Raw genomic sequence first — 20683 nt, 5'->3', positions numbered from 1 at the left:
CAGGTTGCAGAGATGCAGCAGCCAGCGCCGATCAGTGTGAGAACGCTGATAAAATGGCACCAGAGGGGGGGCGGGGCCTAGTCCAAGAGCGGGAACCGGAGGGCCAAGGGAATATACAGGGGAGGGGAACCTCTCCTCAGAGAGGAGTGTCCTCCCCTGAGCTGAACGGCCGGTGGGCGGCGGCGCCGCACTGTCCCTCTGCATGACTGACATGCAGGGGCAGTGAAAACGAAACTAGGCCGCAGCCGAAGCCGGGGCCTAAATTTTACAATGCGGCCGGCGCTCAGGCACCCTCGGCGCGGTTCTCTGGTGAAAACCGGAGAACCGGCCGGAAATGTCACAAATGGTACAAAACACACTCTCCCCAACATTAAAGTACAAGGGACCCCCCTGACAATAACGTCTCAATACTTAGCTTGTGAGACGCAGGGCCAGGTCCCTGAGGGATGAGTGCTCCGTCCGGCAGGGTCCTGAAAGGGCTGCGGATGGAGACCGGTCTCCTGCAAAGCAGTGAGAACCGTGCTGGCTCCCACTTCAAGCCAGAGCCCGAGGGATGGTGAAGGAGCGCGGCATGTAAGGCTCCAGCCTTGAAATCAACCTTAACAACACCGCCGACACAGTGGGGTGAGAAGGGACATGCCGGGAGTCCAGGCTTGGACCCGCTTTTCTTCAAACTCTTTAAAATGAAAATCAGATGAGAATGCATGAATGTGGATGTGTGCCTCCTGAACACAAAGCATTGAACTGGCTATATTTGGTTATCCAGGGGGTGTATATGCTAGGAGGGAGGAGCTACACTTTTTAGTGTAGTACTTTGTGTGTCCTCCGGAGGCAGAAGCTATACATCCATGGTCTGGGTCTCCCATAAGGAACGATGAAGAAAAATCACCTTAATTATACTCCCGTGTGGGTGGTCGGATCCAGTGGATGTCACTGCTCTCGCTTCGGTGCCTCCTTCATCCTGTGCACTCACCATTCTCCTTTCCAGCTCCATGTAGATGATGCATCCTACGTCATTCACACGGAGGCCTCCATTGCACTCCTGCACATCTGCCCTGCTTTGTGGTATGCATGCGCGGGCGGTTTTCTTGCACCTGCGCATTACAGTACTTTGCTCTGGCCTCAGTCAGGCAGATCAAAGTGCGCCTGCGCAGGAGACAATGAAGGCCTCTGTGTGAATGATGTAGGGCACGTCATGCACATGGAGCTATGAAGGAGGACAGTGATGGAAGGAAGAGAGGAGGTGCCAGATCGAGACCAGCGTCACCCATCGGACTTCCCGCCCTGCAGGTCAGTATAATAACAGGTTTGTTTATGTTATACATAGAGGCCTGGGCTCTTATACACAGTATTCTAGAATACTGTGTATAAGTGCTGACTAGTGCTGCCCGCAGATTATAAGGGAAAATCCTGGTGACAGGTTCCTTTTGAACAATTATCGTTCTTGACCACACATTGTACTGTGTAAACAGAACTTGTGCGGCAGAGAACAATGACAGTCCATGGGCACAGAATAATCTATTACTAGTCATGAGCGAGCATGAACATGTTCAGGTACTTGGTACTCGTTAAGAGCAGTTGGGCATAACTTGAATATCCGAGTATAATGGGAGTTAATGAGGATCTTAAGCATCTTTTCAAAAGATTTCCCAGAAAAATGCTTAAGCTGCCCAATGATTTCCATTATACTTGGGTGCTCTAGTAGCGCGTATACAAGCATCCCAACTGCTCCTTACGAGTACTGCGCACCTGAGCATGGTAGTGCGTGCTCATTATTACTGATCGCTCTTTGCACATAGAGAGTGCCGTCCGCTTATCTAAACGGGCTGATTGGCAAACATGTTGGCGGTCAGAGGTCATTAAGCAGCAGCAGCAGGTCGTGCAGTGTAACTGCCTCCTTAGACTGTGTAGGGAAGCTCAGATCGGAGGGGGTCCTAATGATTAGTTGATTGAAGAAGCTGTGGTGCTTGCTGCAGCATTTTCACCATTACATCGCTGTACATTTTGTACTGTCTGTGCCTGGTATTGTAGCGGAGTCCCATAAACTCAAAAAGCATTGTCCAAGCCATTCACATCCTGATGATAGGTCATTGAAAACAGATCAATAAGCGTCTGCTAACCGGCACCCTCACCGATCATCTGTTGCAGCTCTTTGTACTACGTACTGGCTGCTGCAGGAGCTGAAAGCTCATTAAGAGGGTGAAAGATGTCAGAAACCCCCAATCTGATATTGATGACCAATCCTACAATTAAGTCATCAATAGCCAAGTCCTTGACAGCCCCTTTAAATTGGACTGAGATGTAATGAGCTGAAGCTCCTGATTCACTACAGATCTGTGCCTGGTAAAGAGTAAGAGCCCTATGGGAGTAATAAGGGGATCCTGGGAGTCAGACCCTCATATTTGATAAAAAAAAAAAAAAAGAAGTAAGGATGGCCATGTACTGTCAGACCCTGAGCTTTCTCAGAAACAGAGAAAACTACGATGTTTTTCCAAAAATAAGACACTGTCTTATACTATTTTTTTGCCCCCCAAAAAGCTCTACGGCTTATTTTTGGAGTAGGTCTTACTCTTGGAGAAACACGGTTGGGGGTAAGTTTACCCCCCAAAAAAACAGACCCCCCCCACTTCCCAGGATCGTCATACTCACCAGAGCCTGGCGTGGCTCCCAGGTCCTCCTGTGATCTCTGGTGGGCGCTCTCAGCAGGTATGCTGCACGCCGTCCTCCCCTGCTTCTGGCCGACACACTCACATACATCAAATTGCATGCCCACACACTCCTATACACACATAATCACCGATCAGATCACACTCACCACATCCAGCAGTACAGAATGCCTCCGGCCGCAGGGAAAGACGGAGGAAGTTAGGCATCGCAGGTCCTGTAAGCATTCCATCCACAGCCGCGGGTCCTTGCGCTCCACCGCACTGTCTCAGGATTCTTCCAGCCAGAAGAAATCGGTATCGCTAGATGTGGTGAGTATGTGTGTGTGTGCGCGATCTGATAGGTGTGGATGCACGATCACTGCAGGTGCTCTGCTCGGCGTCTGGGGAGTATGATTATGGGGTGCCCACTGTGTATAATAAAGTGTCCTGCAGGATCTGTAACTTGTTTTTAGCTGCATGGACACTTCATTACTGAACCACAACTAGGGCTTATTTTCGGGGGCGGGCTTATATTTAAGCCTTGCTCCGAAAATACTGAAAATTCCTGCTAGGGCTTATTTTTGGGGGTGGTCATATTTTTGGAAAAACACGGTAATAAAATGGAATTTTATTTACTTACCTAAGAACACCAGCAACTCCAGAATCAGATCCAGGTTTATTTTGTTAGGGTTCATGTACAGGACGGCGTGCTGTGTCCGGGCTGAATACTTCTGATAAGATGGGTTTACATCTACTGAGCCTGATTGTACAGGAATAAACTCCTACATGAAAAAAAGCAAAAAAAAACACATTTGTACTGTTAACCGTTGTGGATTTTTTTGTACAGTGACAATTATCAGGTTCATGATAACAACAAACTTAAACAAATTGATATGAATTGAAATGATACAGAAATGATAATTCTTTGGCATCATCTGCAATACACGGTTGGCCACCAGAGGGAGCAGTCTCATTCTAAATCACTAATCCTGGTGAACACATTATAACTTATAAGGCCCCTTTCACACATCATTTTTTTGCCTTCAGTCACAATCTGTTGGAAAAACTAATGCTACGGATCCGTTGAAAAAACAGATCAGTCGCATCAGTTTTTTTTCATCTGTTTTTCAACTGATCCGTTTTGATACTGAGCATACTCAGTTTAAAAAAAAAGTCGCTGGATTCCGTCATTTGACGGATTACGATGGATCCTGCGCCCATAAGCTTCCCAAACACCAAACGACGGATGGCGACGGATCAGTCGCCGTCCGTTTTTTAGATGTAGACAAAAATCATTACTATGTCCGTTGTCCCCGTCCGACGGACAAAGAATTTTCGCCAGATCCATCGAATGACGGATGAAACGTGAGGCCATCCGTCGCTAATAAAAGTCTATGAGAAAAAAACGGATCCAGTGGCATCAGTCGCCAGATCCGTTTTTTTTCAAAATTAGACGGATTGTAACTGATGGCAAAAAACTGATGTATGAAAGGGGCCTTACACTTCCCTTCCACCATGCACCACTAATACATCAGGGCTCCTTGTTATCATCATCACCTGGTATTTTTTGCTGACTCCTCCTTTGCTGGTGACATTAAGGGTTATTTCTTCTTCATCCTCTAAGAACTTCTGACAATACTCAGAATCCTGTTCCAGGACAAAGCCCGTTTCTTCCACAACATCTTCAAGGTGAAAAACCTACAGAAGACAAAAGGATATTTGTGGATTATGAGGAGACTAAAAAGGCTCAAAGCAATAAAGCCATCTTAATGTAAGGAAGCTTATGACGGATATATCCCAAGTTATAGTAATTAATCTCAATACTGCAGCACTAATAAAGCACCAAATAACATACACATGAAAATTGCATGTGGATTCCGCACCAAAATCTGTGTGGATTCCTACTCCTACTGATGTCTAGCTGAAAACTTAAAGAAACACTCCCATCCTTCCATTGTTATCCTCTTAAAGAAGTTGTCCAGTTACTAAAACTGATTTTTTTTTTTCTGATAAATCTTGCTAATATGTGCCCCTCAACACATCTATTATGTTTTTTCAGCAAAATTACCTTTTATTGTGCACTAGCAGCACATGCTCATTGCTGGCTCCAGCTCTGATGGGGTTAATCTCTCCTCTGACTTCCTGTGTTCAGTTCCTACAAGTCCCAGAATTCTTTGTGGCTCTAGGGCAGTGTCTAGCTTATCTAACACACCCATTGTGTCTAATACACCCACTCTGCTCTCCGACCAAACCCTCCTCCCTGCCTCTTCCCAGTGGATGTGCACTGAGAGCAATCACACAGAGACAGCAGCAGCTCTACACAGCCAGGGGAAGAAAGTGTGTGTGCGCGTATATACAGTGTATGTGTGCGCGTATATACAGTGTGTGTGTATGTGTGCGCGTATATACAGTGTGTGTGCGTATATACAGTGTGTGTGCGTATATACGGTGTGTGTGTATATACAGTGTGTGTGTGTATATATACAGTGTGTGTGTGAGTGTGTATGTGTGTGTGTGTATGTCATACTCACCTGTCTGCAGGGTCCCGGTGCCATGCCTGCTTCCAGCCCCTGTCTCGGTACCGCCGCTCTGGCTGTGTGCGGTCTCCCCGGGGCACGTACGAAGCTTGCAGGACCTGGCGGTGGATCACCTGATGCAGTCACCTGACGCATCAGCTGATCGATTCTCGCGGTATCGCCGGCTTTTTCGCGCCCGGCCGGCTATCAGCTGATCCTGCCGTCAGGGGACTTCATCAGCTGATTACCGTCAGCTCCTGCAGTGATGGGCCAGGATCAGACTCCGCTGCAGGAGCTGCCGGTAATCAGCACATAAGTGAGTATGTATTTATTTATTTATTTATTTTTTTTCTACTGATACATCAGCTGATTGTATAATCGGCTTTTATACAATCAGCTGATGTATGATGTGATTCACATCCTTTAACCTGACACATCATCTGATCGCTTTGGCTTCCAGCAAACCGATCAGATGATATTGGATCCGGATTGGACGGCGCAGAACCCTAACCCAGGATTACTGCGGAGGGGGTTTTATTTCAATAAAGATGGAGTCACTAATTGTGTTGTGTTTTATTTCTAATAAAAATATTTTTCTGTGTGTTGTGTTTTTTTTTATCATTACTAGAAATTCATGGTGGCCATGTCTAATATTGGCGTGACACCATGAATTTCGGGCTTAGGGCTAGCTGATAATATACAGCTAGCCCTAACTCCATTATTACCCAGCTAGCCACCCGGCATCAGGGCAGCTGGAGGGTTGGATACAGCGCCAGAAGATGGCGCTTCTATGAAAGCGCCATTTTCTGGGGTGGCTGCGGACTGCAATTCGCAGTGGGGGTGCCCAGAAAGCTTGGGCACCCTTCACTGTGGATTCCAATCCCCAGCTGCCTAGTTGTACCTGGCTGGACACCAAAATAAGGCGAAGCTCACGTCATTTTTTTTTAAAATTATTTCATGAAATTCATGAAATAATTAAAAAAAAAAGGGCTTCTCTATATTTTTGGTTCCCAGCCGGGTACAAATAGGCAGCTGGGGGTTGGGGGCAGCCCGTACCTGCCTGCTGTACCTGGCTAGCATACAAAAATATGGCGAAGCCCATGTCATTTTTTTTTCTTTTTGGGTAAAAAACTGCATACAGTCCTGGATGGAGGATGCTGAGCCTTGTAGTTCTGCAGCTTCTGTCTGCTCTCCTGCATACACTAGTGAATGGAGGATGCTGAGCCTTGTAGTCCTGCAGCTGCTGTCTGCTCTCCTGCATACACTAGTGAATGGAGGATGCTGAGCCAAGTAGTTCTGCAGCTGCTGTCTGCTCTCCTGCATACACTAGTGAATGGAGGATGCTGAGCCAAGTAGTTCTGCAGCTGCTGTCTGCTCTCCTGCATACAATGAACATTTTGAATAAGGAAATTACATCAGACCTTTTTTTTTTTCATCAACAATCTTTAATGGCATTGTGCACTGATTAAAAACGCAGTGAGCAAAAACGCAGCAAAAAACGCACCAAATCGCGGCAAAAACGTGACATGCAGCACCGCAGATGACAGAGCAGAGCAAGTTGGTGACATGCTCTGCTCTGACACATAGTGTGCTGCATGTCACTGTATCCACTCTGGGACTTGTTGTGCAGGTGACCGGATGATACATGTCCCTAACTTGCTCCACTCTGTGACTTCTGCTGCATTGTTCCAACTGTATACACTCTCACATGAACAAGTCTCAGAGTGGGGCAGTTATTGACATGTATCATCCGGTCACCTGCACAACAAGTCCCAGAGTGGAGACAGTGACATGCTCTGCTCTGACACATAGTGTGCTGCATGTCACTATCTTTCTCCACTCTGGTACTTGTTGTGCAGGTGACCGGATGCTACATGTCACTAACTGCCCCACTCTGTGATTTCTGCTGCATAGTACCAACTGTATACACTCTCACCTGCACAACAAGTCCCAGAGTGGAGACAGTTAGTGACATGTATCATCCGGTCACCTGCACAACAAGTCCCAGAGTGGAGACAGATAGTGACATGCAGCACACTATGTGTCAGAGCAGAGCATGTCACTGTCTCCACTCAGGGACTTGTTGTGCAGGTGACCGGATGCTACATGTCACTGTCTCCACTCTGGGACTTGTTGTGCAGGTGACCGGATAATACATGTCACTAACTTCCCCACTCTGTGATTTCTGCTGCATAGTACCAACTGTATACACTCTCACCTGCACAACAAGTCCCAGAGTGGAGACAGTTAGTGACATGTAGCATCCGGTCACCTGCACAACAAGTCCCAGAGTGGAGACAGATAGTGACATGCAGCACACTATGTGTCAGAGCAGAGCATGTCACTGTCTCCACTCTGGGACTTGTTGTGCAGGTGACCGGATGATACATGTCACTAATTGTCTCCACTCTGGGACTTGTTGTGCAGGTGAGAGTGTATACAGTTGGTACTATGCAGCAGAAATCACAGAGTGGGGCAGTTAGTGACATGTATCATCCGGTCACCTGCCCAACAAGTTCCAGAGTGGAGACAGTTAGTGACATATAGCACACTATGTGTCAGAGCAGAGCATGACATTGTCTCCACTCTGGGACTTGTTGTGCAGGTGACCGGATGATACATGTCACTAACTGCCCCACTCTGTGATTTCTGCTGCATAGTACCAACTGTATACACTCTCACCTGCACAACAAGTCCCAGAGTGGAGACAGATAGTGACATATAGCACACTATGTGTCAGAGCAGAGCATGTCACTGTCTCCACTCTGGGACTTGTTGTGCAGGTGACCGGATGCTACATGTCACCAACTGTCTCCACTCTGTGACTTGTGGTGCAGGTGACAGAGTGCAAACAGTTGGTCCCATGCAGCAGGACAGGTGGCAGAGCACAGCGGTGACATGCCTGTCAGTGTCTTGCTGCAGGGGGAGCAGATGATCACACTGCCCGACACCGGCCGCTCTCCTGACATCGCAGCAGAGCGGGCGGGTGGACAGTGTGATCACATACTTACGTGCAGGGGGGAATTCAGCTGAAGAACCCCCCCCCTGTACTGCACACTGGCGCCCCGTGCCTCACCATCTGCAGGACGCCGGCTCCACACTGACGTCCTCCGGATCCTCCCCTCGATACTGGGCTGTGATGTGCGGTAGTCACCGCCCACAGCCCTGTCACTCAATCTGAGTGGTGCCAGCCTCCTCTGACATACCCGTCTTGTTTGAGAGCCCGGAAATGCCGGGACGTCAGAGGATGCTGGCGGCCACAGCTCCAGGGGGTCATGTGACCGTCACTGAGCGTGCAGGATAGCGCCGCTCAGTGCCAGAACTGGAAACAGAAGCCAATGGAGAAAACGCCTAGAAAGGTAAGTAGAACTCCTACAGAAAATTAAAAAAAATGGGTGAACCACCCCTTTAATATATTGCAGTCATATTCTATAGCCCTGTGCACTTGCTCATTTTGCGTTTTGCCGCAGTTAATTCTTTTCTTTTCCTTTAGGTCTATAACATCATGTGATTAAAAACAGACCACCTGAATCTTTCTAAGCTCTATGTAGAAACAGGAAGTCTCTTTTCCTTGCATGAGTCATCACTGCAAATTCTCTGGCAGGGGGAGTAGGGCAGCAGATGGGTCCGGAGTTGTAGAGGAGGATGATTCATGGGAGGGAAAAGTGACTTCCTGAGGATGCAGATATAGTTGAATTCAATGGTGTTCATACTATTCAGCCTGTGCGTCTATATCTCAGTGTAGTAGGTGTGATAATGTAAGGGAATCGCGCCTGCTATTCGGAGCCTCAGTCCGCACAGTGTACAGACCAGAGCTGCATGTCGGGAGAATGGGGTGAGGTGAGTAATGGTTTGTTTTTTTACCACATAATAATTGTAGAGGGGCTGTGGGGTCCTTAATACTGAGTGGGGAGAAATTGTGATGACATAATACTGTGTGGGCGGCTGTGAGGGCATTATACTGTGTTTTGGACAGTGTGGGGTCACCATATTGTCCACGTGTGGGAATTCATTCTGTGGGGTATTATTTTGGGGGGGCATCGTACTCTATGGGGTCCGTAAAAAGAAAATCAGTCGGTGAAAACACTAATGGGCCTCAATAGGGGGCACAATTAGTGTGTAAGTGCCGTTATACATCTCATAACACTTTTGAAATGTATACTCTTCCGTAACTCTGCCTATTCTGCCAAATATTTTTTTGGGCGGAGGGTGGTTGGTCCCAATAAGGACTGCTATGGGGCCCCATGACTCCTATGTACATTCATGGGGAAAACGCCTTTAACTTTCTTAAGGTAACCTACACATGCAATATGTCACCCCTTTATATTCTTGCTGTATTTTGTATATAATGGTTCAAGCTTGTACCTGGTACCATAAGAAACCAAAGAAAGGCACGTCTACTGCTTATGTACATACATAGGCTGTCACCCCTATATATCCCCAATGACAAACATTAACGATTCTGCACATGCCTCCACAGGGTACGTCCTTCCTGAAATCCGTATAATGGGGCAGTGTGAGAAGTAGCTGGAGAACTTATCGCTGTCCACGGTGGCGCTCATGAGTACGAGGTGCAGGTCGGAGCGCCTGTGCAGGATCTCTCGGAGGATGATGAGCAGGAAGTCAGACTGCACCGTCCGTTCATGTACCTACGGCAGAGAAAACACGAACAATTATACACGTAACCATCAGACCCGTCACCGCTCGTCCCGTAGAAAGGGATCTCTTTTGTACTTGATCTATGTGTATGGTCAGAAGCACAAACATTACTTCTATACAGCAACATAGCAGAACACTGGAGTGACACCGTGCGCGAACACACAGCCGACATGGAAAATACCACCGAGGTGCACTATCGTCAATCACTATGAGTCATTTAGGAGAAAACAACAACAAAATATAGTGGGTGTGTTATATATTACTTTATTCAACCCTTAAAGGAGTTGTCTGGTCACTTAATATTGATGACTTATCCTTAAAGAGTAACCATTATTATTTTTTTTTCCATATATCAATAGTACACGTGAAAATAGGAAATTTTGTAATATATTTTAATCTTGATCTTTCATTTTCAAAATTCTTAAAAGTGGTTATCCACTAGGACAACCCGTTCTCATTCCCTTTGTTCGCCCCCGTAAAAATAAATAAGCCTATACTCCCCTCCAGTGAAGTTGCGGTTCCAGTAACGTCTAAACCTGCGTTCCCGGGGCCCATGTGACATTGTCACGGCACACAAGCCCTGAGAGCAATCCGCTCCAGCTTCCTTCACCCCGACTTCAGACATTTGAGGAGGATGGGAGCGCAGCGCTGACGTCTTGCTCAAATGTCCTAAGGTGGGGTGAAGGAAGCTGGAGCTGATTGCGCTCAGGGCTTGTGTGTCGTAACAATGTCACATGGGCCCCGGGAACGCGGGTTTAGACATCACTGGAACTGCGGCAGCACCGAAGGCGAGTATAGGCTTATTAAATTTTACAGGGGGCAAACAAAGGGAATGAGAAAGGCTTGTCAATATAGTGTCCAATCCTTTAAGTCACTGGAAAAACATGTCTTCAGTGACTAGAGATTTCCACATTACAGAGATAGGAGATAACAGTTAGTGCTTATAATGTTCTATGGAGAACTGTAAAGGGTGCTTTACACGAGACGATCTATCGTGCGATAGATCGTCGGGGTCACGGTTTTTGTGACGCACATCCGGCATCGCTTTCAACGTCGGGCTGTGTGACACCTCCGAGCGACGCATTATTGCTCACAAATCATGAGTCGTGTATTCGTCGCTCAGTTTCATAATCTCGATTAATTTTAATCTTAATTAAAATGGCGCCAGTTGCTCATCGTTCCTGGGGTAGCACACGCCACTCCGTGTGCCCCCCCGGGAACGATGAACAGCAGCTTACCTCCGTCCCGCGGCACCCACCGGCTATGCGGAAGGAAGGAGGTGGGTGGGATGTTTACATCCCGCTTATCTCCGCCCCTATTGGCCGGCCGCCGTGTGACGTCGCTGTGACGCCGAACATCCCTCCCACTTCAGGAAGTGGATGTTCGCCGCCCTCAGCGACGTCGCACGGGAGGTAAGTACGTGCGACGGGGGTTAACGACTTTGTGCGCCACGGGCAATCAATTGCCCGTGACGCACAAACGATGGGGGCGGGTACGATCGATCGTGAAATCGCACGATCAATCGTCCCGTGTAAAGAAGGCTTAACTCTCTGCATCGGCCGCCAGCTCCCCTACAATTGGATTTTACAAGCACCGGCCGTCATCTCAGTACTGGGAAAATCTGTCTTCACTGGTTGCTACACAGTAAATGGAGGTGAACTTTGGCTGCGGAACTTTATGTTTGGCCGCGGCCACAGCCAACAGCAGCCATCATCCACTACACAATAAAGGAGCAGTTCTGTTCCACCGCTATACAGTGTGGTCACGGCTCCAGATGTCAGATGCTCAGTGCAGGCTGGGCTGAGTTTGAACCCCAATATAATATTACTGACCGATCTTAAGGATGGGTGATTAATATCTTGGGACTGGACAGCCCCTTTAACTTCACTTAGAGATTCGTGGCATCATAGGTGTCTGCAAAGTCGAGTCCGCTTGTGTATATAAGAATAGTGGGGGCCAAGCCCTCCCGGACCCCAGGTTAATAAGATTTGATCTGTCAAGAAGGAAAGCTGCTCAGGTATACACTGTACTCGCCTCATCCACAATGACGTGTGTGATGCTCCTCAGCAGATTGTCCTCCTGTAGCTTCCGCAGTAGGATCCCCGTGGTGCAGTACAACAGTCTGGTGTGTTCCCCTGTTCGAGATTCCAGGCGAATCTGGTAGCCACATAGGGAATTCTAGAAGCAAATCATTTATGTAGAAATTTTTATAAATATTTCATTAATTTTGGATGTGCAGATGAAAAGTTACATATCGGCAATAAGTAGCCGGACTCCGATGCCACTGGAGTGAGAGTCATTTCTATGATGACAATTTGGGAATTTTTTTGCTATTTTTTTTTTTTCCTTTTGTTTAGAGTAATCAAGTTATTTTTTCTCTTTTTAACTCATGCCATGCTGGTGCACTTCTAAATGCTATCAAATTATATCTAAGAAATAAGCACAAGAATACCAATGAGAAGAGTCTAACATGCAACGAAAAAGGACGTAAGACATTGGATTAGGAGGCCTTCATAGACTTTATATGGTCCCGCTAAAACCAACAGGATGGGACGACGCTTATTGGATGGGAACCTTTATGTCAGGGGGGGCACAATCTGCGGCCCAGATCATCATTCTTTGCGGCCCTCACCTATTTTTTGGCCCTCCTCTCACATGTCTGCGCATGAATGTGGTTCTCTCCATTATAATTTATGAGGAATGTCAAGCGCTCGGCTGTTTACACACCTCTCATATATTACAATGCGGATCACTGCACCTCCCTAGACATGAAAACCTAATCAGATGGGAATACCCCTTTCATTTTAATGTGGCCCTAGAGTGGTACAATGTGGCACACAAAAAAAATGTATTGACTCAAAGGGTTAAAGGGTGACGTAAATTTGGCTGAAAACCTACAGGCATCACTATCAATATAAAAGCTTTAAAGGGGGTTTCTGGTTTTGGATAAACTCTCTTCCCTGACTTCAGTTTGTTTTGGGGAAAAAACCCCAAAAAAATTCCAAGCCTTCATCACCCTCCCCAGGTCTGGCACCAAGTCTCAGCCGATGCTCCTAATGTCACGTCCACAGCCCTGCAGCCAATAAATGAGCTCACTGATTGGTTGCAGCGCTGTCAAAATGACATCAGCACTGCAGTTAATGGTGGAGACTTTCTGCTGGACCCAGGGATGGTGAGTAAAGCACAGCTGGGTTTTTTTGTAATGACATGCGCCATTATATTAGTGCAAAGCAAGTCAACTAATAAGTGGGATAGAAAGAGAAAAATGTCTAAGCCATCTACTCCGCACTCACCTTCCCGCCAGGCCCAGTCTCGCAGCCCAGCTCTTCACACACCCGGGTGGCCAGACTCATGGCCGATATCCTGCGTGGCTGAGTGCAGACTATATTACATTTCCCTGAGGCCCACTTGTTGAGGAGCAGGTCTTCCAATATGAAGTGGGGTACCTGGGTACTTTTACCACTGCCGGTCTCGCCAGCTACGACGATCACCCGGTGCCTGCTGAGCATTTCCAGAATATAGTCCCTATGGGCAAAGACGGGCAGCTGCTGTCGGTCGCTCAGCAGCCGTCTGTACCTCGCTGAGTCTCGGCACTTGGAGAAAAGATTCCTAACAGGCTCTAAATTGTCCTTTTCCAACAGATTTAAAGTGTCCTGTGCCAGGTCGTCCCCCCCGGCCAAGTTTTCCCAGGAGTCTTCAGGGTCGTCGGACACTGTGCTGATCTGCGCTGGCTTTAGCTGTTGTTGTCTCAGCTTCAGCTTATTTAATAATCTGGCAATGAACAGGTCCCGGGGCTTGTTGACTTCAAGTTTGTTCTTCTCCTCCTTACTTTTCTCAGCATCGCTCCATTCCAGCCAAACGTCTCTGTATGTCGGGGGCAGCAACTGATGGACAGACTAAGGGGGGGAAAAAAAATTTGTATCATTAACTTATTTGGGTTTGACATTTTTCCCAAAATTGACTGCTTATCTGGCTGCAGATTTTTTTTTTTAAACAAGCTGTGCTTTTCTCAATCTTCTCAGGTCCAGAACTGAAGTCTTTTTGACACTGGAGTTCAGCATCTCGTTTTGATTTAATTGATAAAGCCTCTGAAATCACTGACTGGATGCAGCGTTGTCTGCGCAACTTCAGTGCTGCAGACAGCAAGACACTGGGAACTGCAGCACTGGAGCAGGGAAGAGTTGGTTTTATTTTTATTTTTTTTAACCTTCTTTTTATTAGATTTTAATAACAAAAACATATAATCAATAATCATATAATACAATACATTATGATTGTTAAACTACAAAATTACAGATAATGTATCTCCTCGAATACCAATCCCCCTCCCGACCTCCCCCCACCCCACCTCTGCGTGTCCTCTCTCTAAATCTAGATCTTCATGATATTGGGTTGTGCCCTGTAATGACCTCCCGCTGGTACCATGAGGTATTTTCAAATTGTGATCTAAGACTATTTTTAGTGTCTATGGGGAGTGTCTGGATGTATGGACTCCATGTTTCAAAAAATTCCTGGTCAATTTTTCCTTGCTTGTCAGTGTCTCCAATCTCTCCATTTTAAACAGAAATTTGATTTTTGTGTCAACCAATGCCATAGCTGGGGGATTCGAGTTTATCCATTGGTGTTAAATGCTTTTCCTAGTGGCCGCTGCCCAAATAGAAAGTGCCGCCTTTGTTCCCCTGGGGATACTTTGCTGAGTCTCCCCTAGGATATTAAAGATGGCCCATTGAGGGGTTAACTGGAATTTAATCTTGTATGTGCTTTGAATTCTCAGATGTAATTGTTTCCACAGCTCCAAAATTTGCGTGCATTCCCAAAACTGATGGCATAGCGTAGCTTTTTCCAGACCACACTTAGCGCACGTGTATATTGTAGATGACATTCTGGACCGAACCAGAGGTGATATGTACACCCTATGAAAGACCCGCAAAGCCATGTCTGTAACTAGCATATGGCACTAATTTTACTAGAGACAGGGTAGCTCCCAGTATATCTGCTATATTGTTTTTATTTTTTTTAATTTTTTTTAAGACAAACTGCAGCCATAAAAGAGAGGTTTTCTGAAACTGGAAAATTCTTTAAATAAACGATCTGGAACCTACCAAACATGAACATTTGAAAGTCTCCCATTCTTCAAGCACCAGTAAATGGTGTTTTTTTTTATCTCATCACTGGAGTGGTGCTGTAAATTTAAAGGGAACCTGTCAGCCAGAGCAGTTCTGGTGTATATTGCTAATCCCTGCCTAACAGTCCATGTATACACTAGCATAGATAAAGAGATCTTTAGAAAACGTATTTTTAAAGATTGCATATGATATACTAATGAGGCCAGAGACTGCTCGCAAGGGCATTACTTCCTGCACTCATTCAGCCCTCTTAGCATATTAGCATACCCACAGGGGCGTGCCAGCATTCTATTCAATGCAGTGTTATCAGTGATCACACATGTACCTGTGTCTGCTATGACCGTTGAGCTGCAATGCGGGCACTTCTGGTCATGCACAGTATGAGGCCAGATGTATAAGTCCTGGCTTCAGAGAGGTCTAGAGCGCATGACCGGATGAGCCCAGCATTCAGATCAGCGGTGACAGCGAACACAGGTACAGGCGTCACCGCTGAGAACACTACATTGAATAGCATGTTAGTACACCCCTGTGGGTGTGGTAATATGCTAAGAGGGCGGAATAAGTGCAAGAACTAATGCCCTTGCGACTAGTCCCCACGCATATTAGCATAACATAAAGGATCTTTAAAAATACATTCTCTAAAGATCCTTTATCTATGGTAGTGTATAGATGGACAGTTAGGCAGGTACTAGAAATATGCACTTAGAACTGCTCGTGGTTCTGGTTGCATATTGCACCTGACAGGTGCCCTTTAAGCCCCCTGCCCCTGTCTTATACCCACCTGCCACAGTCTTCCTCTTTTATCACCGTCACTCCAGTCGGTCTCCTGTGATTTGTGACCTGATGGAATCTTCGGTGTTTCATAGAGTGCGATAGAGGTTACAACTCCATACAAGTCTATGACAGCCTTGTTCTGGCTCTCATAGACTTGTACTGAGAGCTTCCAGCCAGTCAGAAGTTATAGATGGCGCCGCAGGACAGGAGTGATGCAAAAAAAAAGTGTAGCAGCGGAGTGTGAGCATAAGACCAGGGGCAGATGGTGCTTTAATAACCAGCCATGACAAGGGACCCCTTTACGGATTAATGGAAGGGGACTCCGTGTAAGTCACTAGAAAGGTGCATTCACATATAGCAGATTTACTCCAGAAAATTGCCTCAACAAATCTAGTGAGGACTGCAGGGAAATCTGCAGCGGTCACTGGATTAGAGAACTCATCCACAGAAGCTTTCTTGCCACAACAATATGGATGTGGCCAAGCGATCACTCCCTGAAAGATGTTCCTAAATTAATATGGCGTCACCATGATAGGAAGTCTATAAAAGGGAAAAAGCTTGTTATTTTGTCACTGACATTTCTGAAAAGAGAATATTTTAAAGCCCTACAGATCAGTTTGGAGATTTCGGTACCCTGCTGAGCTCTGTGGCCTTAGCTTAAGGTGGTGTCACACACAGCAACGACGACAACGACGTCGCTGCTACGTCACCATTTTCTGTGACGTTGCAGCGACGTCCCGTCGCTGTCGCTGTGTGTGACATCCAGCAACGAGCTGGCCCCTGCTGTGAGGTCGTTGCTCGTTGCTGAATGTCCTGCTTCATTTTTTCGTCGTCGCTCTCCCGCTGTGAAGCACACATCGCTGTGTGTGACAGCGAGAGAGCGACAAAATGAAGCGAGCAGGGAGCAGGAGCCGGCGTCTGGCAGCTGCAGAAAGCTGTAACCACTGTAAACATCGGGTAACCAAGGGAAGACCTTTCCCTGGTTACCCGATATTTACCTTCGTTACCAGCCTCCGCCCTTGCTGCTAGTGCCGGCTCCTGCTCTGTGCACATGTAGCTGCAGTGCGCATCGGGTAATTAACCCTATGTGTACTGTAGCTAGGAGAGCAGGGAGCCAGCGCTAAGCAGTGTGCACGGCTCCCTGCTCTCTGCACTGTGACATGTAGCTGCAGTACACATTGGGTTAATTAACCTGATGTGTACTGTAGCTAGGAGAGCAAGGAGCCAGCGCTAAGCAGTGTGCGCGGCTCCCTGCTCTCTGCACATGACGTTATGATCGCTGCTGCATCGCTGTGTTTGACAGCTAAGCAGCGATCATAACAGCGACTTACAAGGTCGCTGTTACGTCACAGAAAATGGTGACGTAACAGCGATGTCGTTGTCGCTATGTGTGAACCCAGCTTTAGAGTCTCATTCAGACGTCCGGGATTCAATTACTATGTTTTATTTGACTTAGGCTCCTTTCAAATTGCGTTGTTCCCTACATCCACAGGTCCCGTCGGAGGAGCCGTCCGAACCGCCCCTCCCCTACTCTGCAAAGCATGTTCCGGACGCATGCGCCCGACAGGGCCATTCACTGTGTACGTCTGCAGAAAACGTATATGTGCAAAAATGACACAAAACAGAGCACACGCTAACGCAATGCACTCCATTACAGTGAATGGCCCTGCCGGGCTCATGCATCCGGAACATGCTTTGCAGAGTGGGGGAGGGGCGGTTCGGACGGATCCTCCGACGGGACCTGTGGACGTAGGGAAAAACTCAATGTGAAAGGAGCCTACAGAGCAGGTATATATTATATGGGCATGCTTATATGTCTTTATTTTAAATAGCCTCTAAATAGCCCACAGAAAGAAGAGTAAAGGTGGCTTTACACGCTACGAGATCGCTAAAGTGAAGCTAAAGTGATCTCGTTGGGGTCACGGAATTTGTGACGCACATCCGGTCGCTGTAGCGATCTCGTTGTGTGTGACTCCTATGAGCGATTTTGAATGGTCGCAAAAACGTTCAAAATCGCTCATCGGTGACATGCCCCCCTATTCCCAATTATCGTTGCTGCTGCAGTAACGATGTTGTTTGTCGTTCCTGCGGCAGCACACATCGCTATGTGTGACGCCGCTGGAACAACAAACATCTCCTTACCTGCGTCCACCGGAAAAGGAGGAAGGAAGGAGGTGGGCGGCATGTTCCGGCCGCTCATCTCCTCCCCTCCTTTTCTATTGGGCGGCGGTTCAGTGACGCTGGTGTGACGCTGAACGAACGGTCGCCGGTCACAGTGACGTCGCTGCATAGGTATGTGCGTGTGATGCTGTAGTAGTGAAATGTTTGCTACGGCAGCGATCACCACATATCGGCCGTACGATGGGGGAGGGTGCTATCACGCTCGACATCGCTAGCATCGGCTAGCGATGTCGCAGCGTGTAAACCCCTCTTTATGTCCATTTTTGATTCACTGTGGCTCAAACTCGCCAATGTAAGTGAATGGGTCCAAAAAAGGGACTGCGCGGATGCCATTAGCGGTTCATCAGTTCGCTGCCCGTTTTTACTACTTAAATAGGATATCTTGGACTTTTTGTTATTTTTACAGTGTGCCTAAGAACAAGCTGCTAAATACCGGCCTGTTGTGCCCGGCGCCGATTCAGCGGCTTCCACTGACATCACATGGACAGAGCAGTGGTTTCTCTTTGCTCTGCTCTGTTGACAGGGCCTCATTGCAGGCATCATGCTGATCAACAGAAGACTCCCCATTGCCTAACTGTGGAGAGCCGGCAGTCACGCCCCATCCACAGAGCAGCCGGAGGAGATAGAGCTACTCTGATAACTTGGAGGCAGCAGCAAACAAGCCGTTGCCAGGTAGAAAAGCCAGCCAGTTAGCAACTTGCCGATTTGTTTTTAGGCCCGTAGTTACAAAAAAATCCTGGACAACCTCTTTAATGGGTTGGAGAAGCTTAGGATTTTTATGTTTTTTTCCATACAAGATAAACGATTGCCACACTGATGATAAATACAGAAACACAGGCCGAAAATGGATGAAAATTGGATCCAGCACAACGTGCCATTTTCACTTGTAGGAAAGAAAAATGGACACCAGAAGGAGAGGTTTTGCAGCGTTTATGGTTAAAACACGGACCAATTAAAGGGGCTGTTCACTTCTATGTGCTTTTTGTGGCCCAAGTGCCAAACAAAATGGACATCTCCATGAGGCCACAGCTCTCCTTCAGACATCCTTTTTGTATTTGGCGTATGAGAAGAAATATAGTAGATCTAGTCTACTTGCAGAGGTCATAGAGAACACAGGAGCACTCGGCAGAGCAAGCGTCCCTGTACAAGGGAAAGGCGGGAAAGATATGTGTCAGACGAACGATTGACTGAACCATTGGTCGACATCTGTCTAATGTGTACAGGGGCTTAACCCCTTCATCCAGGGCAATTTTCCGTTTCGAGAGAAGTAACATTTTTATTTTTCCGTTAATCTTGCCATATGGGGGCTTGTTTTTTGCAGGACGAGTTCTACATTTAAAGGAAACCATTACTTTTACCATATGGTATACTGGAAAACAGACAAAAAAATTCCAAGTGCAGAAAAAAGAGAATTTTGTTTACTTACCGTAAATTCTTTTTTTTATAGTTCCGTCTTGGGAGACCCAGACCTTGGGTGTATAGCTTCTGCCTCCGGAGGACACACAAAGTACTACACCTAAAAGGTGTAGCTCCTCCCTCTGAGCCTATACACCCCCTGGTGAACCAGTCACAACCAGTTTAGTGCAAAAGCTGAAGGAGGATAGCCACCCACAAGTAGAACAGAGCAAGAGCCGGAACAACCGGAGACTCTGTTCACGACAACAGCATGTGAAAACACACGGAACAAGGAAATTGCCAACAGGCAACAGGGAGGGTGCTGGGTCTCCCAAGACGGAACTATAAGAAAAAGAATTTACGGTAAGTAAACAAAATTCTCTTTTTCTTTAACGTTCCTTTGGGAGACCCAGACCTTGGGACGTTCCAAAGCAGTCCCTGGGTGGGAAATAAACAAAAAAAACTAAGAAGTAGGCAGAAACCTAACTTCACAAATGGGCGACCGCCGCCTGAAGGATGCGTCTGCCCAAGCTCGCATCTGCCGAAGCATGAGCATGCACTTGGTAGTGCTTCAAAAAGGTATGCAGGCTAGCCCAAGTGGCAGCCTGACAGACTTGCTGAGCCGTACGTAGCCTGGTGCCGAAAAGCCCAAGAGGCACCGACAGCCCTGGTCGAGTGCGCTTTGATCCCCGGCGGGGGAGGAGCCTGCGAACTTTGGTAGGCGTCCGAAATGGTCGACCTAATCCAACGGGCTAAGGTCGGCTTAGAAGCAGGGAGGCCCTTGCGCCGACCTGTGGTTAGCACAAAAAGAGAGGTACACCGCCTAAGCGCAGCGGTGCGAGACACATAGATCCGGAGAGCACGCACCAGATCTAGAGTATGTAGAGCTTTTTCAAAGCGATGAACAGGGGCCGGACAGAAGGAAGGTAAGGTAATGTCCTGGTTAAGGTGGAAGGGAGAAACCACCTTAGGAAGAAAGTCCAGAGTCGGACGGAGAACCACCTTGTCTTGATGAAAGACTAAAAAAGGGTGACTCCGAGGAGAGCGCAGCCAAATCAGAAACTCTCCTGAGAGAAGTTATAGCAACCAGAAAGGCCACTTTCTGTGAGAGACGATACACAGAAACTTCCCTAAGGGGCTCAAAGGGGGGTTTCTGCAAACCGTGAGAACCAAGTTAAGGTCCCAGGGGTCCAAGGGCCGCCGGTAAGGCGGGATGATGTGAGACGCGCCCTGCATGAAGGTGCGGACCTGAGCCAGCCGAGCGAGACGCCGCTGGAACAGGACTGACAGGGCCGAAACCTGTCCCTTGAGAGAGTTGAGGGACAGACCTAGCTGCAGACCGGACTGTAGAAAAGACAGAAGGGTCGGCAAGGAGAATGGCCAAGGA

The 20683-nt window shown here is 47.4% G+C and overlaps 1 protein-coding gene across 2 annotated transcripts in view; it reads right to left on the bottom strand.

Moving 5' to 3' along the window:
* The window catches only part of DHX29 (DExH-box helicase 29), a 164782-nt gene that overhangs the window by 56949 nt on the left and 87150 nt on the right, over window positions 1-20683 (bottom strand). For both annotated transcript variants that reach the window (XM_075326514.1, XM_075326506.1), the window contains exons 12-16: window positions 13114-13716; window positions 11855-11998; window positions 9634-9810; window positions 4203-4343; window positions 3286-3427 (exon numbers count right to left, since the gene is read on the bottom strand). In XM_075326514.1, coding sequence (XP_075182629.1) covers window positions 3286-3427; window positions 4203-4343; window positions 9634-9810; window positions 11855-11998; window positions 13114-13716 — 1207 coding nt within the window. The remainder of the gene's footprint in view (window positions 1-3285; window positions 3428-4202; window positions 4344-9633; window positions 9811-11854; window positions 11999-13113; window positions 13717-20683) is intronic.

The sequence above is a fragment of the Anomaloglossus baeobatrachus genome, chromosome 1, assembly GCF_048569485.1.
Source record: "Anomaloglossus baeobatrachus isolate aAnoBae1 chromosome 1, aAnoBae1.hap1, whole genome shotgun sequence".
Taxonomy (NCBI): Eukaryota; Metazoa; Chordata; class Amphibia; order Anura; family Aromobatidae; genus Anomaloglossus; species Anomaloglossus baeobatrachus.
The sequence above is the reverse complement of the archived record's forward strand: the minus strand, read 5'-3'. Positions and strand labels throughout refer to the sequence as shown.